Source organism: Lepus europaeus, chromosome 22 (genome assembly GCF_033115175.1).
Source record: "Lepus europaeus isolate LE1 chromosome 22, mLepTim1.pri, whole genome shotgun sequence".
Classification (NCBI taxonomy): Eukaryota; Metazoa; Chordata; class Mammalia; order Lagomorpha; family Leporidae; genus Lepus; species Lepus europaeus.
In genome coordinates this window covers 29,464,230-29,476,769 of record NC_084848.1, presented here as the reverse complement: position 1 = coordinate 29,476,769, position 12,540 = coordinate 29,464,230, and the positions used below count along the sequence as shown (strand labels likewise).

Genomic DNA, 12,540 nt, shown 5'->3' with positions numbered 1-12,540 from the left:
CAGCTGTGGGCCGTGCCAGCTGGAACCAGGTCGGCTTTGTTGGTGAGCCAGCATTCGTATCAGTGGCAGGGGGCAGTCCCAGGCCCATCCGCCAGCAGAGCAGGCGGCCTGTGGCAGGGTGTGGCAGCACTCCCACCTGGAGAGTAGCCACAGGGCCCACACGGTCCCAGGCATGCAGCTTGGGAGACGCCGAGCCTGGCGAGTGGGCACATGGTAGGGTGAGCCGTTAGTCCTGCTTTCCAGCCAGTGCTCTTCGGTGTAGACCAGACAAAAGGCTCCCTGGGCTCCTGCTTCCCATGAGTGACACCTGTCACTCACAGCAAGGGGAACAGCCCAGAGGAAGAGGAGGCCAGGAGAACAACGTCAAGCAAAATGCCACCCCTGCAGGCCCCACTTCTCAGCTGTGAAATACACATATATAATTTTGGGGGTTTTTTGCACCTTACAAGCTTATCTTTTACCCTTTTCTACCACTTTTTGAAGTCCCTTCATTAGGAGACCAGAGTAGAAGAGTGAGGCTCTGGAGTGCTCCCACATCCCTGCCTTTTTAAAACAAGTGGAGCTGAGAAGGCAGAGTTTCTCCAAGGGGAATTATGTGGCTCCTGGGTCCCACCCGAGCCCAGCAGTGGTGCTGTAAGGAACCCGCAAGGCTCCTTGGGACACAACTGGGAGGTCCTTCCCCACCGGGATGCTCTCTGAAATCCCTCCCAGGGCTCACACCCGCTCTTCTGTGGTCCTTCCCAGGGGCTGGCAGCAGTGGGCCGCTGCCCAGAGCAGTCCTGTGTGCCACCTGCAGGGCAGGCAGGGGGCGTTCTCATGAACCAAACAGGTGTGCACACTTCCTCCCCGGAGTGCAGCCATTACAACTTCTAACCCTATATGCTGCTCAGAGGGACCTCTTCATAGCTTTAAAAAATAGTTATTTATTTGAAAGTGTGGGGGATGTGGGAGGGAGGAAGAGAGTGAGGGAGAGAGAGTGAGTGAGAGAGAGCGCGCTTCCACTTGTTGATTCACTCCCCTAAATGGCCACAACAGCCAGATCTGGGCCAGGCCCCCACCAGGAGCCCAGAATTCCATCTGGGTGTCCCACGTGGGCAGCAGCATTGTAAGTAATTAGGCCATTATCTGCTGCATGCCAGGCGCATTGGCAGGAAGCTGCGTTGGGAAGAGAGTAACTAGGGCTTGAACTGACACTCCCATATGATCGCCAGCATCACAGGCAGCCACTTAAGCTTTTGCGGCACCATGCCAAGCCCCAACCTATTTACTGCCTGAAATGTATTATGTTTCCCAAAGAGGCTGGCAGTAGAACTGGTAGAGTGTGTCTCCCCTGTACAGCCTCAGTGGAGAAGGAATGCCACTGGGAAAAACCAGAGGTGAGCTCTTAGACTTGGCCTGCGATAGTCCTGGAACCTGGCAGGTAAGGAGCGATGGACTGGTTTGATCTTAAAAGAAACAAACACTGGAGCCAGGAATTTAACGTCTCTCAAGGTCACTCTTAGAAGTAAGAAAGGAAGTCATCATTTCCATACCAGCTCTCCTTCACAAAGCTTTTATCACGGAAGCTTAACTTTCTTTCTTTATTGATTTGAAAGGCTACAGAGAGAGAGATTCCATCTGCTGGCTCGCTCCCCAGATGACCACAACAGTCAGGTCCAGGCTAGGCCAAAGCCAGGAGCCCCATTCCGATCTCCCACATGGGTGGCAGCGTACTTGGGCCATTATCTGTTACCTTCCCAGGTGCATTAACAGGGAGCTAGATCAGAAACAGAGGAGCCAGGGCTCAACCCGGTGCTCCGATATAGGATACCAGTGTTGCATGCCATGGCTTAACCCACTTCACCACAATGCTGGGCCCACAGAAACTTTATTTTCTAAGCAAGGACATAAATATCTCGAATTGAATGCATCCGGAATTTAAGTGAACACAGTTCTTACCGAGTTGGCCGTGCCCTGGGCATAGTTATGAGTGTAATCAGCCACGCTCTCAGATTGGTGCTGCAGTGTGCATACCACGCTGGGGCCCTGGCATGAGGAGCTCTCGGCCTGGTGAATGGACGTCCGCCAGGCCCAGGGCACCGGGAGGACCCTGAGTGGCAGCCCTGCATCCCGGCTCTGTCACGGCAGCGTCCCGAGTGGAGCCTTTGCTGAGTCACCCTCTCCGTGCCCCTTCAGAGCATCCCGGCAAGTCCCACGGTGGACAGCAGTGCTGGCTCAGCCTGCTGCTCCATCCTTACTGCACGTGGAGCCCCCAACAAGGTGAACAGCTGAGGGGCTGCCTTGTCAACCAGCCAGGTGCTCACTGACTTGAATAAGGCCAGTCCCGTTTCTCAGGGAAGCGAATCTCAGAAGCCTGCTATCTGCAGAAAAACCGCACGCAAAGTCAAATTTGGTCACAAAGACAAAAGACGTCAACAAGAGCTGCGTCTCTCGGAACTGCTTGCCATTTATAGAGCTGAGGAGAAGTAGTTATCTTTTTTAAAGCTGCCTTAACCATTCTAATTTCATGGATAGATACATAATGAAAAAAAACCTCATCTGTGCGACTCCTGATGCCTGCCCACCTGAGAGGTTTCTCCAGGGCCTCCTCTCAAGTTCACAGCCTTGAGGGTCAGACGCTCTTTCTGCCTGGCTCCCGGGGCGTTGTCTCTTTGCTCTGGGACAACACCGCCGGCCTGGCCCTGGCCGCAGTGATCAGCCCACAGCGTCCCCCAGGCACAGACGTGGCAGTGGGCTCAGAGGAAGAACCCACGTCCGGATGGCGGGCGCAGGCCGCGTGCTGGAGACAGGGACGAGGGACTCCGCTTTTAGCTGCAGAGCGTGTCCTGAAGGCTGCTCGCTGGGGCTCCAGGGTGGGTCGGGCAGGTCCTGAGTGACTTGCTCGCCAGCTGCACGCCCCCAGCCTCGTCCGCAGTGGCTGAAGCTGAACAGACTCCCCTCTTGTCTCTTGCAGTTCCACGCGCTGTCCTCCCCGCAGTCCCCCTTCCCCAGCACCCCCACCTCCAGGCGGGCACTGCACAGGACGCTGTCGGATGAGAGCATTTACAGCAGCCAGCGGGAGCACTTCTTCACCTCCAGGGCCTCGCTTCTGGACCAGGCCCTGCCCAACGACGTCCTCTTCAGCAGCACGTACCCTTCCCTCCCCAAGTCGCTCCCGCTGCGGAGGCCGTCCTACACCTTGGGAATGAAGTCCCTGCACGGTGAGTGGCCGCCCGTCCTGCCTCCACTCGGCTGAGCTTTCCCTGTGACCCAGCCCTCGCCCACGCACGTGCCTGAAGGCGAGGCTGGGAGTCCCTGCTGCTGCACCGATTGGCCTCTGGGGCTCACACGAGCTCCGTTGTTTCTTAGACAGTGGGCTGCCGCCTCTCGCAGCCACCGCTGGTTCTATAGGAACCCAGACTTGCCACCGCTCGCTGCCTCACAGGTACCAGGATGTCAGCCCCTCAGCTGTGTCCTACCTCCTTTGTTCACCAGCAGCATCACTCACAAACAGCTCCATGAGAATGGGCGCCACCCTGAGCATGCCTTTGCCCTGGGCTTGAGGTACGCAGGGCCTGCAAAGTGACTTTGACATCCATGCTCCCAGGGTCCTCATAAAGCAGAGGTCATGTAGTAATGAAAAAACACATGGATTTCAGTCTTTTTGTACAAACTAAATTCCATTTTTCAAGAGTTTTTTGAAGTCACCTCATATATGCCTTGTTTGCACACTTTTTTAAAGATGTATTTATTTGAAAGGCAGAACAACATAGAGATCTTGCATCCACTAGCTCACTCCCCAAATGGTCACAGTGGCAGGGAGCCTGGGATGGCATCAGGGGTTCCCACGTGGGTGGCAGGGCCCAGGTGCTTTCCCAGGCATAATAGCAGGGACTTGGATCTGAGGTGGAGCAGCCACAGCTCTGACGTGCAGCATCCCAGTTCTGCCGAGAGCCAGGCCCTGGGCTCCAGGCTTAAAGCTGTGCTCCACAGCACCCCTTACAGCTGAGGCCTGGCCCAGCCTCCCCCCATCAGGCCTGCTGCGGCCTGTGGTACACACTACACGGAGCCCAGCTCCCTTCCCCGCCTCCTGCACACTCACACTCATCCACCTGCTGCTTTTCCTTTTTTTTTTTTTTCTATTTTTATTTTTATTTTTTGACAGGCAGAGTGGACAGTGAGAGAGAGAGACAGAGAGAAAGGTCTTCCTTTTTGCCGTTGGTTCACCCTCCAGTGGCCGCCATGGTAGGCGCGCTGCAGCCGGTACACTGCGCTGATCCGATGGCAGGAGCCAGGTGCTTCTCCTGGTCTCCCATGGGGTGCAGGGCCCAAGCACTTGGGCCATCCTCCACTGCACTCCCGGGCCATAGCAGAGAGCTGGCCTGGAAGAGGGGTAACCGGGACAGGATCGGTGCCCTGACCGGGACTAGAACCCAGTGTGCTGGCGCCGCAAGGCGGAGGATTAGCCTAGTGAGCCGCGGCGCCGGCCTGCTTTTCCTCCTTCTGCTTGCCCTGTGTTGCCCTTGAGCTGACTGTCCCACTCGCCACTCCCCCCAGCAGACGTCACTCAGGGCCCCCCCAGCACCTCACTGTCACAGCTGACACATGAGAGGGTCGCTGCCTCAAAAGCAGACTATAGAAGACACCTTAGTGGTGACCGGTACACCCCTTCCCCCCTCCCCTCTCCATGAAGTTGTCACTGCTCCTCCAGTTCCCACCACCTTTGAGTGCTCATCTTAGTTCCCTGCACTTTTTAAACCTTTGTAGCTGTAAAAATAACCTCTGTGATGCTGTGTCGTGTGCAGGTGGGCACTATCCACCCAGGAGGCCTGGGGTTGAAGCTCCCTCAGGGCAGTGGGAAGGGAGGGAAGGAATGGCGGCCCTCTGAGCACCTGCCACCCGTCCTGCTTTCCTGGAAGTCAGGCTGCAATTGTGGCGATTCTGTATCCTAAGCTGAGTGGTCCCTGTATGGCTGACCCTTAGGCCCTGCGGGGTTTGGGGACCACCACTGAGGAGTGTGGAGGCGAGGGGGAGGGGGTTTCGTTGGGGCTTCCAAGGTAAAAGGGCTGTAGGGCTCCAAGTGGCACACAGAAATCTCTCTTCCACCTGCTTGTCCGTGGCAGGAGCAAGTGCAGACAGAAGTGAACATTGTGTTTCTTGCAGTATTTATTGACTTCCTTCCATTCAGTCATAATTTTTGCTAATTTTAAGCATGTTAATAGCCAGCAGCTGCACTCCAGAGCAGTTCTTTACGTAATCTGAAAGGGAAAATGAGCAGTAAATATACTCTGGGCTGCGGGCTGTCATACAGAGGAACTTTCTAGCTCGTCGTAAGCAGGTATTGCTGGCGCTCCCGGGCTTCCGTGGGGAGCCTCACTTGCAGCCGTGCCTTTGGGTTTGGATGCGGCAGCCGCGTTGTGGGGTGGTCCTGCTGGTGGGGCCGCACGCTCTGCCTCCTCTCTTCCCCGCTTGTGTTCCAGAGACGTTTATGTTTCACGAGCTCTGTTTTCTCAGCCCCTACCCATCTTCCCTTTCCCTGTGTGCCTTCGTGCACTTGAACGTAGCATTGTACCTTCAGAGGACACTGACTGGGTCATCGTGCCTCCCTGCCCCAGGCTATGCTAGGTCAGTTCATGAATTGTTGCGCTGGTTCAATATTTTTATTCAACCAACCAAACACCAAGTGTCACCTTGGAAAGAGCTCGATGTTAGATGGCTGCCCCCAAAACTAAACCAGAGAGTTTCCTGTGTGATGGCCCCATGTCCCGGGAGGAGAACAGTGCCGACACCACCGTCACCCCCGAGCAGCCTGGCGCTGTCTGACATGCTTCTCCCGTCACCTGACCTGGCACCCAGCGGCCCTCCCAGTCCCAGGGAGACCACAGCAGCTGGGTTCAGATCTCAGCTCCCAGTCCAAATAAAAAGAAGCCCTGCTGTCCTCCTAGCAAGGATGAACACCCTTAGTGTGGCTTCCAGCTCCAGCTCTGTTGAAGTAGCCTCTCTTCCTGCCTGAACTGCTTGGCTCCGTGAGGGACGCCGGAGCTGTCCTGGGCACTCTGTGGACAGATGAGTCCCCCAAAGCAGACGTCACGACTCCTTGCAAAACGACTCTTCCCAAGACTCACAGCGCTGGAAGAGAGACAGTTAGGGATTATAAAGAAAGAGAGAGACCGGAGGAAGCCAATTCGTGTTTCAAGGCAGCTTTAGGGTGGGCATTGATGCTGGGAACAGCTGTGGTGTTGCAGGAGATGGCTACGCTCCTGGGTGGTTCTCTGGTGGACACGGGGAGTGTCTCATCCCTGGTCCTTTCCTGCAGGGGAGTTCTCGGCCTCAGACAGCTCGCTCACCGACATCCAGGAGACTCGAAGGCAGCCCATGCCGGACCCTGGCTTGATGCCCCTGCCTGACACTGCCGCAGATTTGGATTGGTCCAACTTGGTGGACGCCGCCAAAGCCTATGAGGGTGAGTTCACCAGAGTTGCAGGCGGGACAGCCCCGGACCCGCAGGGCCGTGAAGTAGGCTGGGTGAGGGATCCGGTCTCACCAGCAGCCACGCACTTCCTCTGCACAGCTGGTACCCAGCAGGGCCAGGCCCCAGGCCGGGCACTTAGGCACGGGGATGGCCAGTCTTCCCTGTGTGAAGGCAGAGGGTAGAGGAACCCCAGCTGTCCCTCCACCAAAAGGAACACGTGCGCAGAGAGGGTCTTTCGTCACCTCGTGCAGGTGTAGTTGCTAAATGCATCATCACAAAGGCCAGGCTGCTGGGCCTGCTTGGCCGCGCCCCAGGTCCAGCCAGCGCCAGCTGCTTCTCTTGCCCAGCTCGTCCAGCTCCCGGGTGCAGGTGCTCCGGCCGCATCATTTGTGTGCAGCCTGCTGGCTCTGAGCTTGTTTTCCACTTGGTGATTCCTAAAGGCAGAGCCTCAGACTGGTGCTGATCTGGTTTGCTGAAGTGAAAACAGAAAGGAATGAATGCAGTGTGTGTGTGTGTATGTGTGTGCGCGCACGCGTGTGCTGATATAATGTCAGCAGCTGTCTTTTGTGAGTAAAGATTGCCTGTAAGATTGTTGCAGGATTTTTGGTGCTACCATGTGGTTTGTGACGTTACAATAACAGATGATTATTGTACTGCTCTCGTGAGAACCGAAAGTTGCTGTTCAGCTAAGTCTTAGTTTGGAGGAACAATTTGCTAGACCACAGAATTCAGAAGTCGGGAAACCCTGGAGCAGTTAGTCCCCGTGCCCTCCTTTGTGTCTGTTGATGGAGGTGCCTTAGTACTAATTTTTCAATTTGTCAATTCATCTTCATATAAAATATTAGATTTTTAATATAAATTGTTTAAAACATGGATAGTGTAGACTTGGGTTAAAGTCCACTGAAGTGGACCCTGCATCTTGTGGGAAATGTGGTTTCTTCCAAAAATCCACAGAAAATGGAATTAAAACTTTATTTGGTGCAAAATCCACGCACCCAAGGGGTCTTCAAAAAAGTAATGGAAGATACTGGAAAAATGCATATATTTCAAAAAATTTTGCACCAAAATAAACCTACCTTTTAATTCCATTTCCCACAGACTTTTTGAAGTATCTTTTTACTTCATGGAGTTCCAAGAATCTTAATTCTAGCTCTTTAACCCATGTCTGTCAGTACAGAGTGGAAAGCCTTGGTCTGGAATTGGGCACAAGGCCTCTCTCCAGGGAAGCAATTAGAAGAGTGCCCTGGGGCCCAGCGGAGACTGCGGACTGACAGCAGCTGCTGTGCGGGGAGACACGATGATACTGCTGTCCCCCGGGGCCGTGGCAGCAGGTCACTGCCTTGCTTTCCCGGCACCCTGATGAGACTAGACTGGCTGTTGGCTTGGGGCACGTGGGGCCCAGGGATGGGGTTCCAGAACACGGAATGGTCTCTCCTCTCCTTCCAGTCCAGAGAGCCTCGTTTTTTGCTGCTAGTGATGAACATCATCGTCCCCTGAGTGCCGCCTCCAACGGTGATGAGCTCGATGAGCAGGCTCTGGCCCAGATGAAGTCCTACAGCAGGTGAGTCAGCTGACGGCGAGGGCGCCTCCCTCAGCCCTGCTGGGGATGCAGATTCGGGAGACAGGAGCCGGAGGCCACGTGGAGTGGCAGAGGGCAGTGCCGGGTACTGCACACATGCCCCCACAGTGGCTGCTGGCAGAAGTGGCATTATGGATCCTCCTTACTAGTGCGTGCCGTAATGCACGTAGGCCCTCGGGCCTTCCCGGGCCAGGTAGGAGGCGTCACTTGTGTTAAGGACCCCAGGCTCCCATCTTCCCCTGCTGACCCTAATGGTCATCGTTATCAGTGTCCCTCTTTGGTTCCGCCATGTCAGGAAGCTGGAGCTCCAGGCCCCTTAAGGTTGTCTGTGGATTAAAAAGAAACCTGCTTCTGGGGCCGCGCCTGGGCGTAAGACCTGTGCAGAGACTGGCTTTTCTCACTGCCCGCTCACTGCAGAGGGTCTCCCCTCCCTTCAAACCCTCTGTGGCTGACTGACAGTCCAGGTGTCATGGACACCATTGCCGCACACACTGGGGCTCCTGTGCCGCTGCTTCTCCGAGCCCCGCCCAGGGAAGCGCGTGCTGTTAGTGCAGAAAGGCTAAGAGCAGGGGCGTCCACTCCTGTCCTGGGGCAGCGCGGCCGTCAGCCTGCCTGCTGCCAACCTGCCAGTGTCGCAGGAGAGCCCAGGATCTGCCGGGTAGGATGGGGCCTCCCTCGCCCCAGAGCAGCGTGGGTGAGGGCAAGGAGCTACCCTTGACTCTCTCAGCATGCACTGAACAAGTGCCGAATTGAACGTCTCAAGTGTTATCCACACGCTCACACACACACAATTCCCTTACAGAAATCAAGACAGGAGTAGCACAGGGGAGTGCAAAATGTTTGTGGAACGTGGAATTGAAAGTTGACTTTGGTGCAAATTTGAAATCCATACATCGGTTTTTTATAATATGCATTTTTGATAAATTTTTGAAGCCCCTTGGATGCTTAATCTTCAAACTTTTTTGCACCAACTTAAACTTTCCAATTCTATTTTCCATATCCCCATAGATTGACTGCTGGCGGTGACTTCTAGTGGGCACCGCTGCCCCACTGTCCTGTTCAGCACCGCCTCCTTGGCCTTTTGATGCTCACAACACGTGACCAGCCTCTTGCCCACAATGTGCAGTTGTGGACTGCAGCCGAGCAGTCCCTTGGAAAAGCCATTCCTTTGATTGGATGTTTGGAGTCATTGTCACACGCTACAGCGCTGTGCACCTTATGCGTAGGGCCCCGTTTAGATTTTGAGTCAGAAGTCATCAAGTCAGGAACTCCAACTTGCATCTTCAAAGTATCCCGAGTCACAGCCCCTTCGCCCCAAGGGAAGACACCGCTGGAGCTCACTGGGGAAACCCGAGGCAACTTGAATTCAGCCAGAAGAAAGGCTGACGGAGGTCCTCGGGCTCGGGGCAGGAGCGTGCCCAGCTGGGTCCCTGGCTGGCTGGAGGGCCTTCGTCCTCTGCCCGCCCCACTACCATGGCAGTATTAGCACTCGAGAAGTCACCAGAACATGAGCCAGGATGCTTTGACGTGCTTCTGAAATGCTGCCCGTATTTCGCACGTCCGTTACGATATTGAGACTAGTGTTGAGGATGTGGGCACCGGGGCTTGGCTCCCACTGTGGGAGTGGGAAGCAGAGTCCAGGGCTGTCCTGGGATCCCAGAGCGTCCCGAGGAACCCTTCCTGACGCCTGTGTCTGCCAGAGAGCGGCCGTTTCCCTCACTGTCTCCCCTTGGCTGGGGCACAGTGGCTTTGACAAAGGAAGCCATCAATTGGCTGCAGTTCAAGCCCCATTACCCTTTGTTAAAATTACTACTTCGTGGATTTTTAAACCTAAAGATGCACACTGGATCCTGGCCATACTGAGTAATTACACTTCGAAACCCATTTTACAAATACAGCCTCTTCACAGGGTGGGGGCAGGGGGACCCCGGACGCGGAGGCTCCTGCCCATGTGGGCTTTGGTTTCTCTGTCTCAGCAGCAAAGACTCCTCGCCTACCCTGGCCTCCAAAGTGGACCAGCTGGAAGGCATGCTGAAGATGCTGCGCGAGGACCTGAAGAAGGTAAAGGCCCACAGCCCCCGAGGCAGAAGGCCTCCGTGTCACGTGTACAGAGAAGCCCTCCGCCGGGCCCTTTGGCGGAAGCCACTGCGGCTTCGTCACTGTTCTCACCTGACACTCCAGACAGCCCTTCTTAACAAAGACATGAAGATGCACGCTAACGTAGTCACATCCCAAGCGAATCCTACAGCAGGGCGTCTTAGCGCCCAGCCCCAGGCGGGGTGTCCAGGTGATGGGGGTGCAGCTCTCAGTGTGTCTCCCCTGTGCTCTGCTCCCCAGGAGAAAGAAGACAAAGCCCAGCTGCAGGCGGAGGTGCAGCACCTGCGGGAGGACAACCTGAGGCTGCAGGAGGAGTCCCAGAGCGCCTCGGACAAGCTGAAGAAGTTCACAGAGTGGGTCTTCAACACCATCGACATGAGCTAGGGCAGGCCCGGGAGGCGAGGCAGGGCGAGACCCTGCGAGCGCTGCCCCCGCTCCCTGCCTCGCCCCCTCCGGCCTGCACAACCCAACCATAGCAGATCAGCAGTCCTCACCTGCCTTTTGTAGAAAAGAAAAAACAAAAAAAATTTTAAAGAGTAAAATAAAAGTTTAACTGCTAAAATGTGAATGTTTTTATTTTTTTGCACACTATCTTTACCTGTTATGTATTTAAAGAGAAACTGGGCCGAGGCCTGGGGCCCCCTGGCCCATCTGCCTGTGTCTCCACCGCTTCCTTATCTACTTCAGGTGACCCCAGCTTCCCCCGTTTCCCCGACCGATGTCACTGCTCCTAGGACAAGGCAGGGTGTTCTTGTCTTCTCACCGGGGGAGTGGGGAAGGGTACCCGCTTACCTCCTTTCCTAACATGGCTGGCGAGGAAGGTGCCGAGAGAGCACCCTCCGCCCCGGAGTGGCTCCTGCACCTGCCTCCCAGGCCACAGCAGACTCAGGCCTCCTGGCAGCGCTGGTCGGGAAAGCCCCAGGCGCCTTCCCCGGCACCTGCTGCCCCGTCCTCCCCCCTGGGCAGGGCCCCAGAGCTGCCCTCACAGCTGGGTCTCGTCTCTGGCTGAAGGGAGCAGCGCCTCATTGGAATCAAGTCCCAACAGTTCACTTCCCCCAGAGTGAAACCTTATACCTGTGTTCATTTTCAGCCAAAAGTGTATATTGTTTTTGTTTGAAATGTTTCGAGATAAAAATGTGGCGCAACCCTATTTTTTAGCCTGCTCAGAATGACTTCCTAAATTACTAGATCTTTCTCTCCAAATCAAGGCATCACTGGTATTTGTAACTAGGAAAAAACCTAACGGAGACGGGGCAGTTGTGAGTGCGTGCGCCTGCTTGCCTGGGCTGCTCACCAAGTGGCCTGACAAGCTGCCCGGGGCCTGTGGGACCCCAGCACGGCCTCTTCCGCGCCCTCTTGTGGCCATCCCAAGGATTCTGCCACAGGAAACCCTGGAGGCAGTGCCGATTCTCCCAGCCAGGGACACAGGCTGCTTTGGGTCCTCACAGCTGTGGCGCGCAGACAGAGGGCTGGCCAGTACTAAGCGGCCAGAGGAGACCCCTGGTTTCTCGCCCTCATACTTGTCACTCAGCTGTCGCCTCTGCCTCTCCGGTGGCCACCCTGATCTGGGGGGTTCAGGCCCCTGCAGGCACCAGCTGGCTCCTCTCCAGGAAACGGAGGATTCTCTCCTCCCCTGCCCCCGCCCCACCACCAGGTTTTTATGCTACAGTTTCATTCATGATTGTGATTTTCCCCTGGGATTTTATTTTGGTGACATTTCTATCATGGAAATAGGAAGATTTCGGAATGCTTTGTAAAGATTAACCGTCTGTCTCTTTCTGATTTGTATGAAGGAGATTGTACATTGCCTGATACCTGTTTGTAAATGAGAAATACTGCTAACATCCAAGCATTCTGAAGTCTGGCTTACCTTTCCGAGTTTAGTTTTCATTTTGTTTTACCTTTTGTTCGGGGACTTGGGGCAAGCTATTTATTAGAGTTTTGCAACAGAATTCTTGTTTGAAGCCTCTAAAGACTACTTGTAAAATTCAGACAATAAAATTGATTTTAAACACTCTTTTAAAATGCATTGGTCTTATTTCGTGAAGCATCCTTCGAAACGCCACCCAGTCCCTTTGGCCCTCCTTGCAGCCCAGGGTTTTCATCAAGTCCATGAACACCAGATAACTCCTGGAAGTGTCCCTTTCAGACCCGGAAGAAGCCCTTTTGCCCTCTGTCCGCCCATCCACAGAGAAGCCCTGGTTGCCGTCTCTGCTTCTGAGCTCACACTGGCAGAGCGCCTCGCAGTTACTTCCCTCTTGGCCGCCCCCGTGTGGGCTTCCAGTAAGGACACCGATTTCTGAGGCCGGCACGGCTCTGGACCACCGAATGTACCACCCTGTCCCCACCGGCTCTCAGTGTCAGATGTCAGGCACCCCAGGCGCTAACATTCGACTGTGCAGAATATAATTAG

The 12,540-nt window shown here is 55.1% G+C and overlaps 1 protein-coding gene across 8 annotated transcripts in view; it reads left to right on the top strand.

Moving 5' to 3' along the window:
• Positions 1-12,134, top strand: part of SIPA1L1 (signal induced proliferation associated 1 like 1) — a 443,533-nt gene extending 431,399 nt beyond the window's left edge. For all 8 annotated transcript variants that reach the window (XM_062181452.1, XM_062181449.1, XM_062181446.1 and 5 more), the window contains 5 exons: positions 2,954-3,200; positions 6,296-6,442; positions 7,898-8,012; positions 10,007-10,091; positions 10,368-12,134. In XM_062181452.1, coding sequence (XP_062037436.1) covers positions 2,954-3,200; positions 6,296-6,442; positions 7,898-8,012; positions 10,007-10,091; positions 10,368-10,511 — 738 coding nt within the window. In that variant the 3' untranslated portion in view covers positions 10,512-12,134. The remainder of the gene's footprint in view (positions 1-2,953; positions 3,201-6,295; positions 6,443-7,897; positions 8,013-10,006; positions 10,092-10,367) is intronic.
• Positions 12,135-12,540: the final 406 nt, after the last annotated feature.